This window comes from Chanos chanos, chromosome 3 (genome assembly GCF_902362185.1).
Source record: "Chanos chanos chromosome 3, fChaCha1.1, whole genome shotgun sequence".
In the NCBI taxonomy this organism is placed as follows: Eukaryota; Metazoa; Chordata; class Actinopteri; order Gonorynchiformes; family Chanidae; genus Chanos; species Chanos chanos.
The window spans coordinates 19,804,890-19,823,036 of NC_044497.1; the positions used below are offsets into that span (position 1 = coordinate 19,804,890).

The following is an 18,147-nucleotide window of genomic DNA, read 5'->3' on the forward strand; positions in this document are numbered from 1 at the left end:
GAAAAACAGTTTATTTAAGCAGAAAACTTCTCGTAATTAAAGAGTTTACTGCCTGCTTAGCAACATTTTATGGCAAAGCTTTGGTGGGACAAAGATATTAAACATATAAGTAAATTTTAATCTATACTTGCGTAGATATGAATGCACACTCATGACTGTATTTCTTTTTTTTATTCAAATTTAAGTTGAACTGTAATGTTAATTTGTGGTACTGCAGAGGAGGATGACAGGAAGGACATGACAGTTTAGCAAAGCTTCTTGAACAGGAGAGAGAGAGAGAGAGCCTGTGAAGGCAAGATGCAACTAAAGGGTTTTTACACAGTGGCTGTAGCTAGAGCTGTAACAATTCCAAATGTTGCTGTACAATTAATTGTCTCAGAAATAATTGCGATTAACAACATAAATGTCTCTTTCAGTCAAATTTAAAAAAATATTTATTCATTGATTTATTTGTTTATTATTTTTCAAACAAATTAAAGTTTTGAATGAATTCCAGGATCCATCTTTTGGTTATTTCACTGTTACGTGACCCGGATAATGTAATTAATCTCCACTGTATTGCATGGCCGCATCTCTTTTGCGATTAAACGATTAAAACTTTGTCTGTGAATGTGCACCATTTGAAACTTTCTCGTTTATATTTCGTCTGTCAGCTGAACGACTCAGCAGTGCCCAGTTGCTGGGATGGACCAGCCACTGTTGCAGCGGCACTGATCAATTTGTTTAATTTTACAAATTGGATGGGATGGTGATTTTTGAGGTGTTGTTTTAAATTGGTTGTGTTGGCATTTTTGACAGCGACCATTTTCTTACACAGCCGGCAAACCGCCTCTTCCAAATTTGCAGGTTCTCCCTTCTGGTTTGGCTTGAATTCAACATGACCCCAAAGCGGTGAAGTTGTACTACATTTTGAGACAAGTTCCATCTCATGTCACTTTTTCTGCCCCTCTCTCTACCCAATGTAGGCTACTGTCCATTTGCCGAATCCAGTGTCAGACTGATGCTCTAACTAACAGCAGGCTGACAGTCTAATCCCTCCACAAATGCTCCTAGTTTAGCTGCACTCAGTCGGGCTTCCAGACTACCCAAATTTGACGGCACTAACAGGAGAGTGTCAAGCGACTTTTTTATGCCAACACTACTAAATGAAAATGCCAGTGAAAATTGTGATCAGTTTAACGTTGTGGGCATTCTTCAAAGTACAACACCACCTCTCAAGAAAGTACCCAATTCTGTTTGGATTTTTAACTTTCAAAAGCCGACCTGACTTCGCAACTGTAAATCAATGTGAGTGGGGCGTCCTCTGATAGAATAGCCACCATTCTGTCGCTTTACAGGGTGCACGCGGGCGTTGGAAACGTGTTTAATGGATGCAAACAAAAGTGTGACCATGCCTCGACCCATCTCATAAAAAAAAGTTTTAACGCGGTTCAACAAACTGCAAAAAATTCAAAATTGTTACAGGCCTAGCTTTAGCCCTTGATGGCTTCCTATGTTTTTGTGCTTTTTGTCAACAAGCCGAGGGGCCATTGAATTGCACCAATGTTGCATTTCAGGCTCACTCGTAAAATACCAGTATACAGCGACGTTTGGGAAACACACTTTGATGTTTTTGGTATGTTCTCTACATTCATCATAAACTCATTCATTACTCTGTGTACTCTCTGGCTTTGCTGTTTGACAGATATGAAAGTTCCACCTATCGCAAGCATTTTGCTTAAGGGCAGCTCAAGGCACTATCTAATGCTATTCTCAGTAAAATACAATATGTATATTTAAATAAGTGGCAATTCAAAGTTGTTAATTTTGCATCAGTGTCAAGTTTTGACACTTTCTTATTATCCCTAATTATTTTTTAAGTTACTATGTTTTCTTAAAAGAGATACATTTTAAGAGGCATTTAAAACATGTCTTAGCTTCTCTTGACATGCTACTGTAGCTGAAAAATTCATTTACTGCTTGACAAGTCAAGCTGAAAAGAGAACCAAGCAATCTTATTTCAATACAGAGTCTTTCTCTCAGCTTGAAAAGGTTGCTACATAGTTCCCATATGATTTCAGTGGCAGTAGTGTAAGGGCTTTGCTATGTACAGAACAAATAGTCTTTCTTGAGTCATTATAACATGTATAAAAGAGAGATGAATGGTCTTTGCACTGTAGCTTTGTGGTCACATGATGCACACGTTACTGACATCATGCATGTGAGAAAGCCTTGTGACATTATAGACACTGTAGTTCCATAATTTGACCAGAGGGGGAGTTTTTCAAAAATCCTGTACTCACACCCTCCCATATTCTAAAAAGCCTTCTCATAGGGACAGTCTTGTTTTTTAGCCTAGACATGATGACATGACATTTTCTATTCACTCTAATTGTCCTTCAGTGGGGATCAGGCTTTTTGTTCCCACAAGGTCAGAGGTCCCCTTTTGGTTGGTGTGCAAACATACCAATAAACCCTGGATTTAAGTAAAAGAAGTGCACGCACACACACACACACACACACACACACATATGCTGTCACACATGCTCTCAGTCTCCTTCCCCGTCTCCCTCCACCACACACACAAACACAGAGGCAGACCGTGGTCCCGCTGCACTCGCATCATTGAGTGAATTTGATCCTCTCTGATGGCTGGAGATTATAGAGCAGATCAGACGTCAGTCTGGCTGTCCATTGTTCTGTGATCACATATTTGTATTCAGACTGACTTTCTACACACAGACAAACACAAAGTGACTGGTATGCAGAGTGTTTATCTGTGTGTGTGTGTGTGTGTGTGTGTGTGTGTGTTCATGCTTGCTTGATTTCAGGCCAGATGGAGAACATGGTCAGCATGTTACCTGTGATTAACAACTGTCTTTTTGAACTTTAACAAAAATTATAACGTTTAAAATGGTAACAGCTGTTTTTTTGTTTAATTTTATTGCCTGCGCCTCCACATTTGAAATGAAATGTCAAGTCACCCCTGAATGAACCCTTCCCCACTCTCGCAAAGCAGTTCATCTGTACAGTAGGGTTAGTCTAATGCTCTCCTCCCCTGAAACATGTAGACCTGACCACTCCATCTCTTCACTCTACACACTGCTTAACTTCACCAGCAAAACTCTTACATCCTGTAAAAGTCAACACTGCTCAGCTGTTCACATAACGGTAGCGCAGGCACCTACTCACTGGAGATTACTTCCGAACACACCCACTAAAGGGAAACAACCTCTGACTATGTTTCCTTGTGACACTGACCACAACAACTGACAAAAACATTTTTGTTTTTGCTCATAAATGTCCTCTGAAACTCATGATCCCTGAATTTCACAGAAGTTGGTTTTTGTTTATGACTTGGTTAATGTGTTTTGTGTGTGTGTTTGAGCTTTTATGTGCTTTACATCAAAACAAACCTGTGGAAAATAGTTTCCGTTGATAAACCTGCTCTGAGCTTTGGAAGGGTTCGTGCAAAGCTGTATTGCTCAGTTGTATGGAGGAAGCATCCTTACTAACAATTACACAGACTCGCTGATCCTAACTGAGCATTGGACTGAATCCTATTCATCTTCCCTGCTGTCTTTGTTCTTGTTTGCACTGTGGAAGGTCAGTTGGGTGTGAAACAGTTTTTTTGTAGGTTTTTCTCTGTTGTGTGGGTCAGAAAACCAATAAATAATCTAAAATATCATCAACAGTAGGAGCACTTTGAGGTCTTGGGTGCAGTTTGTGGGTCTCTTCATTCACTGCGTTCTCCGTAGTCCAGTTACCTCTGGACTGGTTTTGAATGTACGGCGAGGTCAATCGCATTAGGGATGCTCCGGTCAGGGTCTTTGGGGCTGATGCCGATCGCAGGGTGGTGGTGTGGGAGGGGTGTTCTTAGTGTTCCATTTTATGAGTAGCATTATTTATTTATTATTCATAGCAACAAAAGTGACTATTCTTAACAGTATTACAGAAATATTATAATTAAGAGCTGAGAAAGTATCATAAATTGACAACTGTTTATTTATTGGAAGGCAACATATTCCATTCTCTTATTAGGTCATGTAGATTATGAAGAAACTGAAACCAGGATAATTGCCTATGCTCGGCTAAAGAGCAGTTTAGCAAATAGTTGAGCCTTCCTATGGAGTAAAATGGAAATGTGCTCAACACTATGCACTGTGTTTCAAAGCATAAGAAACCATTATAGCCTATATAAGGCAATACATTTCACTGAATCCAGTGAATTCCGTTATCTTGGCTGATATTTCTTTTGACGACTTTTGATTTCTTTTGGTTCCTGCTGTTGAAATGTCTCCCTAACTGACAACTGAGTGACGGACGACTGAGTTGCTAAAGGGTCAACTTGTTTTACTGACTTTGCACTGGCTTGCCTTCCATACTCGCCTTATTCTTTGACGTGACAAATTCTCAAATGTCTAATGAGGTTCGTGGTATTAATGTCATTGTTGCATTCTACCACGAGGGATTTCTGTGTCACACATATTGCAAATAGTGATTTTATTGTCTTATTTAGACACCTTGTAGAACTTCCAGACCAGCGCAGTCATTGTAGCGAGCGTCTTTTGCCGCGCACAGAGAAATGTCATCTGATCGGCTCTTCTGGTCGGCCCTCATAGAGAACCCCCATCAAATCAGCCGATCGATCGAAGGATCCCTAAATCATATACATCCATAACTTCATCTGAAGTCAAGAGCAGCCAGTTGGAGTGTTCTTTTTTCTAGTCCAACTGACCAGTGTTGATTTTCAGCTTTAGTTATAAGACTAACTAGCGAGTGGTTTGAATAGCTTAGCCTTCCTTGGTCATTACATACGTTTGTGGATCCAGACATCAGTGGTCAAATAAAACTCCTGGTGCTGGTCCTGATATCTCAAATTCTGCGCTTCTGTCATCTGTTGTATCATATATCTCGTTTTTAGTAGATAACTTGTTTTTTTTGCTGGCTTTCTGAAATGGGTGGCTGATTTTTTTTTTTTTGTCATCTTTTCCTGTGTGTTTGTGTTTTTTATGTAACAGGTGTGATGCCAGTAGCCCCCATATACACCCTGTGGGATGGTGCCAGGACCATGGACGACCTCTCACAGCGCCTCAGGGTAAGGACCATACTCTGACTCTGACCTCTGTCCTGTTCTTCACCCCATATTTTATGATACAGATTTTATTACAAAGGAGGTGTTGTCTAAGGAGGAGCAGTCTAGTCACAGACCACACATAGTTCAAACCTTAACCATGTCTTTTCCCAGTAGAGGACCACAGGCTTCTAACAGCAGGAGTTTCGCAATAAAGTGTCGCCAATCATGTTTTGATTTGGGTTTTTTTTACATTAAGAACTTGTATAACCTCTGTACTTTAATTATTCCTGCATACTGGACTGTAGTGTAGTGCAGTAAAGATACACAGACTAATATTGTTCCATGTTTATCGTTTACATTGTTATTGTTAGTATGAACTTGAGGTTTGGTGTAAATACACAGAAGTTCTGGACGTTGATATTTTTTTGTTTATTTTGTTGTTTTTGTTTTGTTAAATACTTAAACATTATGGTATGTTACGGGCTCATTATAAAGCCCAACTCTGGAGTGTCCTGAGATTACGTTAAACCGAGACTGAAAGTGGCTGGCCATGCTGTGGGCTGCAGCCAAGTCTGGAGGCTGAAGTCACTTGGTTTTCTTGTTTAAGTAAGATCGATGGAGCCACGTCTTATTCTCTGGGGTCGTAAGTGTGCCCTCCACCTCTCGTGTCCTTGTGCAAAACCATTAAAACAGACATTACTCATATTCCCCAGCAAAGTAGCATCACAAACCTCATCTTGCACTAGAACCTGCTTGGCCAGAGCCTTCGTGCATGCCAACTTTAATATGACCAAATTTCATATGATGAATGAGTGCAATTAGCCACATGAAAATAGAGAATCACAATACAGAAATGATTCTTCCTGTTCAATAGCAGTGATCTGTATAAAATAACTAAGAGCAGAGAGGACCATAAATGTGTTAGTGTGATTTCTGTGACCTTGTTCAGTTTTGGTTAACACATGGGTTAAACAAATCTCACATAAAAAAAATGAATAAATAAAAAGGGAGAATTATTCATTCTGATCGTAAAGGAAAAATATTATCAAGCTAAGAATAATTTTGAGAAAATGGGTTCAACTTGACAGAAGTTACTCGAATTCATGGTTCAGTCAACAGAATTCTCTTTGTGGCAGTCTGTCAGCCTCTTCACATTGGGCCATATATCTTACACTGAACTTGTTTTTGATTTTTCTGGAGCGTTTTCATTTGTGTCCTAGAGAGAATTACAAAGCATATTTCCTCTGAAGAGAACCCTTGGCAATCTTTGTTTCTTTCAGGATAAAGCTGCCACAAGTCCTCTGTGTGTGTTTGTTGTGTGTTGGACTAGTGCCAGTGTATAAGACTGGATGATTGTGCTCTTTAATGTAATAGAGAGTCACCTCAGCATGGCCCCGGGGCTTTGACACCGACACTGACAAATCTTAACGCAGCTGCTTCCTCTTTTGTCACAGCTCTCATTTCTGCTGCCCTGTCACCCTCTCAGGAGCTCTCAACCAGCTTCTCCAACTCACACACAGCATTTCACACAGATGGGATATAATACCACATATAACCTTGCGTTGTGTAAATTCATTCGTAATACTAAGTGTAAAGGGAGTACTGATATAAAGTGTTGTACAACAGCGCTAGGTCAAAGTCACAGTCATCAAAACAACTTTGCTCTGCCTACGTGTAGATTGTAGAAGTTTCTAGAACTCAAGTGGAACGATACAGGCATTGAAAAATATTATAACAATGCTTAACCCATGGGAAAAAAGCTGATGGCTTAGAATAGTTTGTGTTTACTGGTGTTTGTCTTGCCCTTTGCGGTTTGAAGTGGAAAATGCCCCACGCATGAACTTGTTTGCTTGTTAAAATCAAATGGAGAGATCATTCAATCCCCCCCCCCCAAACACACACACACACACACGCACTACTCTGTAGACCACATGCCAAGCCCTTTGTGTCATTAAACATGCAGATTGGCTTTTTAGATGTAAGAAGAAGTTGTTTATGTGTGAAGCCAGAGCACAGTAGCCCTTTCTGTAAAGTTTCCAGTGGACAGTTGATGATGAGCCTGCCTCTACATGCTGCAGATTAACAGTCAGCTGCCTGAGCCTCTTTTGACTAGCGTCTCGATACAGTGCACACACATCTCAGTGGAGGAGTGTGTGTGTAGTCAGATGCAGCCAGCTCAGTGTCTTCCCCTCAGACCTCCACAGTTGGGCTGTCTTTGACTGTCTTTACTCCAAGCAAAGACAACTTAAAAGAAAAAAGAGATGTTCTCCTCCAGCCAACTGTAGCTAAAATACCAGCCACAAATCCTGCCATGCCCAGCCTTTTCATATATGACCCAAGATATGATTGGCTGTTCACTGCATTCGTCGCTCTCTCTGTTCCTCATTAACTGCAGAGGTTCTTTTATTTTGGTAGCTAGCTGTGGGTGTTGTGTTCAGGGGAAGGTGACATTTACATGCTGCACAATTTTTCCCTCCATTGATTTCTGCTGCAGCATCACAGCAAAGCAAAATATTCGTATTTTAGAAATATGTAAACCCATGTTTATGGAATTGAATGTTTGTGTGGCCTGAGTTGCTTGTTTGGTCTTTATCGTTTTAACTAAATGTTAACAGAAAAATTCCCGTTACAGCACTGGCAGTATTGTAGGGGAGATTTTTGTGAGTCACCAAAACAGTACCATAAAGTTTTATGGCCTTAATTCAAAACTACTGCACCCACAATGAAAACGATGGTTTGCTCCCAGCCAGAGTGGGAAGAATTCACAGCATTGCAGCTGGACACTGTCTTTTTGAATTAAGACTTTTCGGTTACATGTCTATTGCACCTGCAAACTAATAATTTAATGGATCAATAGAGGAGTCCACATCCAGCATCGTCAGGATCATACTAATATTTCTGGATGTCTTATGGATGGAGAGCTCTCTCTTAAAGTCAGTTTGACTGAGAATTAGCTAGTTTTGAAGATTGCATTTGTCTTGTGATGTCCACTTTCTCAAAATTGAAAGTACAGTACATACCCTCATAAAGATATTGCTATTTGGTTATTTTTGGTATAGTAATGTAGAATTGTAACTATGTAATGTTACAATTCTACATTTGCTAATGTTTCAGATGTATTTTCATTTTGGAATAAAAATCCATCTGAATTCATCTGGATGTTGGGGGGGAGGTGTTTTTGGGTTTGTCTTGTTTTGGGGTTTTTGTTTTTTGGGTTTTTTTTTTTTTTTTAGAAAACAAAGATAATAGTATTGAGCATTGGGAAGATGATTTAATGCCATGCTATTGTGAAACAGCAGAGCCTGTGAGGACTTTTCAGACTTCTGCTATAGATTGATGGTGTCCATCTAAACAGTGACAAACTCACTGCTCACAGATGACACAGAAAATAAGTTTCTGCCTAGTGGCGGTCCTGATGGTGTCCTTAATCAGTCGTCACGGCGATAAGAGCTGGAGGAATCACTATGCTTAGATTGGCAAATCCGCGACTGGTTAAGAATCCAGGGAAGTGTATCTGCAGCAGGGCCATTGCTGTGGGCTTTTCAGTCTTTTGCTGTCTCCTCCAATCTGCCATGTGGTGCTGCAGCTTCCCCTCCACTGCGCGTGCCTCTGACTCCTCAGCTAAAGTGCATCTCACATCACTTCTGTGCTTAAGAGCAGGAAGCAGTCAGGGTGTGGGGTTTTAATCCTGGAGCACAGTCATTACACATCAGATCATTTGCTCAGTGCCGTATGTCTGAGGAGGGAAAACACACACACACACACACACACACACACACACACATACACACAGCGTACTGATCCCTGTAATCACATCTGTTTTGTGTGTAATAATGTGGAAGCTGTGGGACCACGGTTGGCCCAGAGTGCAGGAGATAAGGGAGGCTGTGGACCCTGTGAATTTGGCGTGGGGAAATATGGGCATGACTGATAGCAGCTTGTGCAGCTGAGTCTCCGGAGCTGGAGCTTAGCTGACTTAGGCAGAGCGAGAATGAACGCGATTATATCAGCCGCTGTTCGGAGCACATTTTGAGTCTGCATTGATTATGTGTGTGTCTACATGAACCGTGTCTGACACATATGACTGTCTGAATACACAGACCACAAAAAACGAGACTGTGAAGTGTATGGGACTAGCCAACACTTGTAAAAATCATTAGAGTACAGAGATATCCTCATGCAAATATTGATTTAACTCTCTCCTAAGCACACATGAGAGTTATATTATGTAAATATAGTGAGTCTTGTGCTGATTATAGCCGTTCTCTGGTAGAGTTATGGGTGTTTTCACAGGAATGGTGGAGATGCCAGTGCTTAACATTGGAGAGAGACTTCTCGCTGTAACAGAGCTGAAAGATGAAATACACTGGCCATAATCGCTTCCAGATGCTAGTTAAATTAAACTGCCGTTGTATTAGGCATGCTCTCTAGTGCACAGTTCAGTGCAAGCATCTTATCTGGAAGGAAATAATTTTCTCTTCTTGAGTTTGGAGGGACTCTGAAGGATATGCAGTCCAGTACGCTGGTGTGGTGCTTAGGCAGTCCAGTACGCTGGTGTGGTGCTTAGGCAGTCCAGTACGCTGGTGTGGTGCTTAGGCAGTCCAGTACGCTGGTGTGGTGTTTAGGCAGTCCAGTACGCTGGTGTGGTGTTTACGCAGTCCAGTTCGTTGGTATGCAGGCGTAGACTATTAGTCTCTGGCTGTATTTGTACTCAGTCATCTAATCAAGTCATTCTGCTCTCACTCAGAGGTGCCATTGTCATTTTTAGTAATCTAACGTCAGAGGGTTTTAATTCAACGCGCTTCTGTTACTGTCAGCATCTGTTCATGCTGAATATGTCATACTTCCAAGACTAAACAACCTCAGAGAGACACAATAACCCAGGGACACCTGTTTCAACAATACCCAGCTCTGTATCTGCTCTTCTCACCCCCCTCCATCTCTGCAGTCACTGAAAACATGTTTAATCTTCCAAAGCGGTGCAGTATGGTTGTGCACAGTGCTTCACAGTAATTACAAGAGCCGAATGCCATAGAGAATATCAGCACAGTGGCTATGTCCCACCCTATAACTCCACAAAAACAGCACACATATGGCTGAGAGTGTGAGTAAACAGGGTCCCAGGCCTCAACAGTCCACAAACCCCCCCCCACAACCATTTTCCGTGTTCTCTTCTCCCATGTGGTTTACACTGTACTGAGGGTTGTGACATGCAGTCTTTGTACAGTAGTTTAATGCTCCCTAGTTTGTTTATCTGCGTTCCTATGTCATTGGTATATTAATAAATATGATCCACGAATAGGAGCATTTGGAGTCTCTGTAGGTGGTGTGTTTTATTTCCGAGAAGGGACAGTGTGTGCGATTGTACAGAATTGACATTGCGTCTGCTTTATTAGTGCACTCTGTCTGTTTATATTCAGTTAATCTGTCCAGAGATGCTGTAGGTCTTTGTCCTTTAGTTTTCTATGATTCGTGCTCCTGTTCAGATCTCTTCCAACTCTGTCGCAGCAAATCCTGACCTCTTTCTTTCTTTCTTTTAACTAATTTTAAATGGTGCTTATTAGAAAATGTGATTTGTCTTTTTATAGTCACAGCCTTTTTGTCTGTTGTTTTTTGTTAATTTGTTTTTAACTGTACTCAAGGACACCCAAATCCAGAACATTTTGTATGGGAGGAGTACTTGGAAGACAATGGTGCATCTGCTGTTCCAAGCCAAGCCTTTTGTATGGTAAGCGCTCTCTACAACACCGCCACATTTATCATCTGTATGTGTGTGTGTGTGCGCGCGCGCGTGCATGCGTGCGTGTGTGTGCGTGCAGCAACCACTGATGTGAAACAGTTTCTCCGCTGTGCTGCATTCCTCTGAAAGCTTAAATGTTCAGTAATGTCTTTGCATTATTGAAAAATTCTAAATGCACACACACCATTTGAAATGACGGCTCTCTGAACCCAGACCTGCTGTGTGAGTATAATGAAACTGCAGGCACATGGTGCATGTGTGCTTGTGTGTGTGTGTGTGTTCGTGAGAAAGCGTTTGGTGATGGTTCTGTCACATTTTCTCCATTGTCAGAGAGCCCCACACGGTTTCCAGGTGAATATGAAATTGGAGGCAGTGGACCGGAGGAACCCCATGCTGATTCGAGTGGCCACTGTAGTTGACACTGAAGACTACAGAGTGAAGGTGAGAAGACAATACATTACAGAACAGAAAATAAAATTTTTTCTGATTTCTGAGTTCAGTCCGACATCTCTGGAGTCCGCGTCTCTGGGTGCCTGTGAGAAATGTCAGGTTTGGCATAATTGTGACCTCTTTTAACCTGGCATTTTTGTCTACAGTACAAAAGAATTCAGTTCAAGTCACCTGGGTGAGGACATCGGCTGAATTTCAATTAAACTCATAACTAATACAGTTAAACAAAGTGAATTTCAGTGTTCCTTTACCTGCCTGAGCTGTCGCACAGTAGGCCTCAGTTTTTTTCTGGTGTTTATTCACCCTGTGTTTGGATTGGACGAGCCGTGGTACTTTGCTCTACTGTCATTGGCCAGTGGAATAGAGCTGTGCTGATATGTGAGAGCCTCTTCCTGGCCTTATTAATAGCTGATTGCATGATGAGACAAGCTGTTACACATGAACGGGTTGAACGTTCTGCCTGCCGTCCTTTAAAAAAAGCAAAACAAAACAAAGCAAAACAAAAAAGCCATCTCTCTTAATGAGCTGTGCTCTTGGGTGTGTCTGCAAATGATGATGATGGTGGTCTCCAATGGGGCAGGAAATTATCAGGAGACTTGAGAAACTCCTTCAGTCCTCCTCTGTTCGTGCCTCATTTAAAAAGATCTATCTGATAGGGATTTGTTCTTTTGAGGTTCCTCTGGAAAAGGAACCATGATCCTCCCTTTGTAAACAGATGTCATCGTGTTAAATTTGATGCTGTGTCAGAGTATAGACAGTTCAGACAGGTTCTTTTCACATATTTCTCACGGCCAATCTGAAAAACGGGGTGTGACAGCAGGCAGAAAACAGGCGAAGAATACAGCGACTGCATTAGTGTCAGCGCTGACAGGACAGAGCGGAGCCTTCGAATGACTCAGCTTGTACACTGTGTGTCCAGTGACGCTTAAAGTACATCAGTCATTCTGAGGAAATCAGCACAGAGACGCTGAATTAATACGTCGTTAAACAAGGCTGTTCGTTTTGACCCGAGATACTGGTGCTGAAGAATCACTCTTTTCACCTTTAGAGGACAGAGTTCTCTACATTGTTCAGACCATTTGGAATAAAAGCTATCTTTAATGAGTCAGGGACAAATCGCCCATTACAGCACCAGTTCATGAGAGAACCAGTAACCTTGAAGCTGCATGACTCCAAAATCAGCTCCAGGCTCTATGTGCCCTGTGGTAATTACTGGTTTTGGTTGACTTGTCCAGTATTGAACTGCCATGCGGTACAGATCTTAAGTGTTCTAAAATTCTGTTTTGAAGGTGGTGTGATTCCTTTTGTTTATCACAGTCAGAATGGATGGAACCTTAATTTCACTGTGGTCCGTGTGTTGTTGGCGTTTGACTTTACGGCTGCGCAATTTGTAATTGTGGACTTTTCTTTGTGTAACAGGTGCATTTCGATGGCTGGCATGAGAAATTTGATTTCTGGGTGGATTCAGACTGGTCGGACCTTCACCCTGTGGGCTGGTGCTCCAGGACAGGGCATCCTCTGGAACCACCACTCAGTGAGTCTGCAAATCCACCACCTCTCCCATCTCTCTCTCCTCTGATCTGTGTTTTCTCCCTCTGTCTTTGTCTGTCTCTCTACCCACTCAACACACACATGTAACATACTTGAAAAAACAATAGAAGAACAATCGAATACAAAAGTGTTTGAGATCAAACTGTAGCTGCCAAAGCTTTCATCCCTCTCTCTCTCTCTCTTCACTGTAAGGTACGGAAGCTTCTTTTTGATGGTAAATTACAGGAACTCAAGAGGATGCATCCTGTTTTTTAGGACACATTGTTCATTAATGAGTTTGTATTTACTAGTGGTTTGCTCTCTAATTGCTCTCTCTCTCTCTCTCTTTCTTTCTCTCTCTCTCTGTATATGTATCTCAGTTTCTCCTTCTCTTTCTTTTTCTCTCCCTCCAACTCAATCTCTCTCTTTTTTCTCTTTCACCCCCTCCCTCTGATTTCTTCTCTCTCCTCACAGAGGCCTGTCTGTTCATTGAAGCTGAGTCACGGTTGTGCCTCTATGTAGGGGAAAATCATTTCAGAGCAATTTCAGTTGTACCTAATGTTTTGCTGACAGACATTTGTGTGAACCAGGACCCTCAGACAAAAAGGCCTCACAAAGAAAAAGTACACTATCTAATCTGCCGTCCATCTAGCTCTTTATCAGAGCCGCCGTGTTACAGCACACAACCAAAAAACACATTCGCTTTTCATTTCTCTGAGTTTTCCGCAGTAGAGTGTTCAAACATCAAGGCTTCAAAGCAGTTCAATTGACTTTCCAGTCTCCACATAATGAGTCAAAGCATGCAATCAGTTTTTAAAAAAGGAACAAAAATAAAACTCTCATTAACTGTCAGTGGCAAGCTTTTTTTTTTTTTTTTTTTTTTGTCTATTTCTGTTTCCCAGCAGTGGCACACTATCACTGTCATTTTCTTTTAATGTTTTTGTTTCATTCAGTTCTCCATGATTCTCAGTGTTCACTGGTTTTATAATGGAGTCATTCAGAGCTGAACCTGCCCTTTATAAACCCAGTCTTACTCTCCGCGATTAATATTCATAACCTGGTGTTGTAGGAGAGCAGTGCATTGTAAACGGGTGACACGTGAAAGAAGCTGATGGGAGTAACACAGCTCTAATGTAATTTCACCTGTTACGACCAAACAGACAGAACCACACAGGCAGCCCATCTCTCTAATTTACCTCACATTTGTAGGTTTGAATAAAGACAAGCCACATTAAGCCAGTGTTGTGTTAACTGTGGTTGTTTTTCGGAAGACAGGCCCGAATGAAAAGGCCGTGAGAGTACAGGAAATCAAGACAACGCTCAGTGTAAATGTTTTATACGCAGGTCTGTAAACACAGAGGCCGCTTCTGATGGATGTACTGTATTTCTTGTTTGTTGGTTTGTCTTTTGTTTCAGCACATGTAGGACTGTCCGACCTCAAGAGCTCCGTCACCCAGGGCGTGTGCCCCACCCCAGGCTGCAGGGGGGTCGGCCACATCAAAGGGGCGAAATATACAGGACACCACAGGTATGTCAGATGTCTCGACTGACGCCTGTCTTCTTTTCTTTTATACATTTTCATTACTGTTTCTACACTCATTTCCTTCCTCTGGTTTTGGCCATGCAGAAAATAAAGACCAGCGTTATTTCCTGTTGGTTGGTTTGCGTGTGTGTGTGTCAGTTAAGAGAACAAGTTCAGAGGTGTCCTTAAACTTCCTAAAGCTGCAGTGGCTGATTGAGCATGAGGGAAGACTATATAACTCTATAAAACTCCAAGGTATCCTTTTGTTCCATAGACATTTACCTGACAGAGCTGTTGGCCCTGACCCTCTCTGTGAAAGTCTGATAGGTCTAGCTATATCCATCAGTGACAAAGAGCACCGGCCAAAGTTCCCTCCCGAGATAGCTTTGATCCTGGGGGAGGGGACTAGGAACAAGGGTGTGGAGACCTGAAGGTCATTTATGCCACAGAGGCTTCAGGGGGAAGCTCTCCCTCGGGTATGATTCAGAGATGAGGGGAGGGGAACGCTGCTCTCTTTCCTGTAACTGGCCAAGATTGTGCCTGACCAGGTCCCAGCAGGCAGTACATCAGCCGCTCTCGTGTGATGAACGCTTTGGCCCGAACAAAGCATTCATTTCGCCCGTTAAGCTTTGTGCACCTGCCAAAAAAGCCTCTCTCCTGACAGGCTCTATTAACGGGTGGGCTGTCTCTCCGCTGGGCCGCTGCACCTCTTCACTGGATGCCCCGCCCTCTGCACACACTCCACACTCTCAAATCAGCACTAATCACACGTCAGAGAATATGAAACTTCAAACTGACATATGTGGAGAAAAAACAGAAAACAGCAATGAATACCAAGGACAACTGGCTTTTTTTTTTTTTTTTTGGGTGGGGGTTGGAGGGGGGTGTGTTTTGTGAAAAGCAGGTCGCACTGGTTGACCTGTCATCTAAAGCTTTTATCCCCCACTGCACTCAAAAGCCTGAAAGTAATCATCTGCTTTTCTATTTTTGCCATTCACCTTTTTCCAGGGATGTAATCACTGGCGAATCAGTTCAGAGTGGAGTGTGCATTTTTTCCTCCCCGTATTCAGAATGTGCTGTAGAGCCCCTTCAAAAAGACATTTCTGATTACGCCAACTCAGTCCCTGTAAAGGAGCGCTTTTTTTGTAAGTCGCGCTGCAATGAAAAATCCTTCCCTCCTCAGAGATGAGATGGGGCTCAGCTTCATTTGTGAATAATTTAAATCTTATTTGCATGATTTAACATGTCATTATCTCAACAAAAAAAAAGGGCTTCTTTAAGGGGAGAAATGTCACCCCTCCGTTACGAAGAAGACTGCTGGAGTGAAAAGTGCCAATTTCAAAGTTGCAAGGCACTGCAACAGTTTTTTTTTTTTGGTTTGTTTGTTTTTATGGGGGTTTTTTTTGGGGGAGGGGGGCAGTAATGAACGGCAGCCACTGTCAACAGCATGAAGATGTGTTTTCATTACTCTGATAGCCTGCCTGTGGAAGTGAATTATTGTTAAGACTAGAGGACTGTTTATATGAAGAGCCCTGAAGCAAGATTATTACTATAAGGCGTTTCACCCTGAGCTGCCCAGCCACTCCAAAACACAGCGTAATAAAATCAGCATTCAACATGCCTATTAAAGCACGTAATCAGAGTAGGTGGAATGAATTCTAATCTCAGATGGGATATATTGCAGTTTAGTGATGCGGGGTATGATTTAAAAAAAAAAAAAAAAAAAAAAAAACTCCTCCAAGCTTTTACTTTTTTATTTATTTATTTTTATATGTATTATCAGAGTGAGTGTTGTCAGAGACAGTGAGACTTGTAGTGCTTTGATAAGCATAGGAAAAGTGTAGAAGGTCTTTGAAAGTACTTCATGCAAGGATGTTAGCTTTTGATTGAAAACTTTCCATTGTCTTTTTGGAGAGAGGCTTTGTCATTGTGTAGCGTGTTCTCTTGAGAGTTGTGAAATACAGTAGCAGTTAAGTTATATGGCCATAATTTTATATTTGTACTTTTGATTTTGATTGGCACCTTAAACTTGTCCCTGTGTATTGACTAAATTTTGTATAGGCATTCACGCTGTGATACAGACAGTCTACAGTAGTGTTTGGTATCCTTTAATGTGTAGGGGTCTTTCAGCACTTAAGTGGGAACAATGTGCAGGTAACTGCCAAATGAAAGGAAATGCCAAGTGTCTGAACAGGGCACTGGGCCAACATACCCGCCAGAGCACGTTCAGCTGCTCTGTTGACCAGAGAGAGAGAAAGATGAAAAAAGAGAGCAGGTTTCCTGCTTGTCTTCACCCTTGTCACTACAGTTAAGCAGCGTACATGATTTTCACAACTGTCATAATGTACTTCAGCTTGCTCTCACGATCAGTGATCTGAGATGTTGTTTAAATAGTTTTGTCACTTTTCAAGTCAGTTATGAATGGTCTAGGGGTGTCCAATTTAAAAACTTGAGGTGTTTTTCTGGTTCTCCTGGGTTTGGCAGATGGTGAGGTCTTATAGATTTGTGAAAACTTTGCAGTGGTGATGTGGGCGGGTAAGCGATGGCTGTGACAGCTCCTCCACTCAAACGTTATTCTACATGATCACCCCAGAGAACGATCCTATTTCACCGACAGAAAACAAACAAACAAAAAAAAAGATCTTCTACTTTGTGTTTTTTTTTTAATTCCCTCTATGCCTGGTAATTATGAATATGAAGCTTTTAAGAACTGGATACTGTGCTACCAGTGGGCTTGTCTGTGGTGACTGCACCTTACTATAGGTTCTACCAGTGTCTAGACCTGTACTGGAGGGGTTGAGTGAACTGCAGTCACACCAGGGCAACACACTGCACACCGTACACAGCACGGCAGGGCTGTTTGAGCTTGGCGGCTTAGAAAACGGGCGCTCTGGTTCATTGGTTGCGCTTTGGCATTTGTCACAGTTAGACTCGTCCGCTTGTTGAGAACAGAGTAAAGGATGACTCATATCATCACGTGATTTTTTTTTTATTTTCCACTACTGGGTAGACTGCTGCTTGTGTTCTCTGCACTGCTTGTCTTGCAGACACACGTCCGTGTTGGGTGTAAGGAGGCGGTTCTAGACTGCAGCCCAATCGCAGCATACCTCTCCATGAAGTGTCTCAGTAGATTGTTTGTGATGAAAGTATCTGCTCAGACTGTGGACTGGTATTGGTAGTTCGACATGAATACGTTTATGTGTAGCTACTGATGATGATGCTGTCTTTGCCTGAGACAACCACACCCATATCCCCTGATTCAATGTTTCTTTTTTCCTGAAAAAAATAAAATAAAAACAAAACAAAGCAAAAAAAAAAAAACAAGAAAACTGCAACTTCAGCAGTCCTAGTCACCAAAATGCCTGTCAGAACATGTCACCCCTTTACAAAGTCAATGAAAAGTCCGAATCCACCTGTGGGTGACTGGGCCCTGCCTGGCATTTTTCCTATAGGATCCCAATCATGAGGGGGATGTTAACTGACGCAAACACACACCTGTAGGAGTGCACATGCTCTCAGCCTGGGCTTTATCTTTAATTTAAGTGTTTCCTTTATTTTGACAGTGTCCTGTATTCCAGCACTGTTTTTGTCCTCCTTTTGAACACTGTACTTTTTAATCTGTTGGCAAACGCATTGTTGTGCACCTAATGTGACAATAATAAACAACATGCAATGAAACACCCCCCCCCCCCCCCCACCCCCCCCCCCCCCCCCCCCCCGAAGACTCAGTGACCTCTGAAAACCCTGATGCGTATATATCAGGTCGCGATAATACCAGCTGTCATGTGTGAACTGTTCCTCTCACTGTTTTACTGAAGCACTCCTAAAAAGGACTTCCTGTTCTTGACT

The 18,147-nt window shown here is 42.0% G+C and overlaps 1 protein-coding gene across 1 annotated transcript in view; it reads left to right on the forward strand.

Annotated features, from left to right (window-relative positions):
- l3mbtl4 (L3MBTL histone methyl-lysine binding protein 4) overlaps positions 1-18,147 on the forward strand; it is an 83,984-nt gene that overhangs the window by 25,684 nt on the left and 40,153 nt on the right. The window contains exons 10-14 of the mRNA XM_030767491.1: positions 5,001-5,077; positions 10,699-10,784; positions 11,127-11,237; positions 12,666-12,780; positions 14,193-14,304. Coding sequence (XP_030623351.1) covers positions 5,001-5,077; positions 10,699-10,784; positions 11,127-11,237; positions 12,666-12,780; positions 14,193-14,304 — 501 coding nt within the window. The remainder of the gene's footprint in view (positions 1-5,000; positions 5,078-10,698; positions 10,785-11,126; positions 11,238-12,665; positions 12,781-14,192; positions 14,305-18,147) is intronic.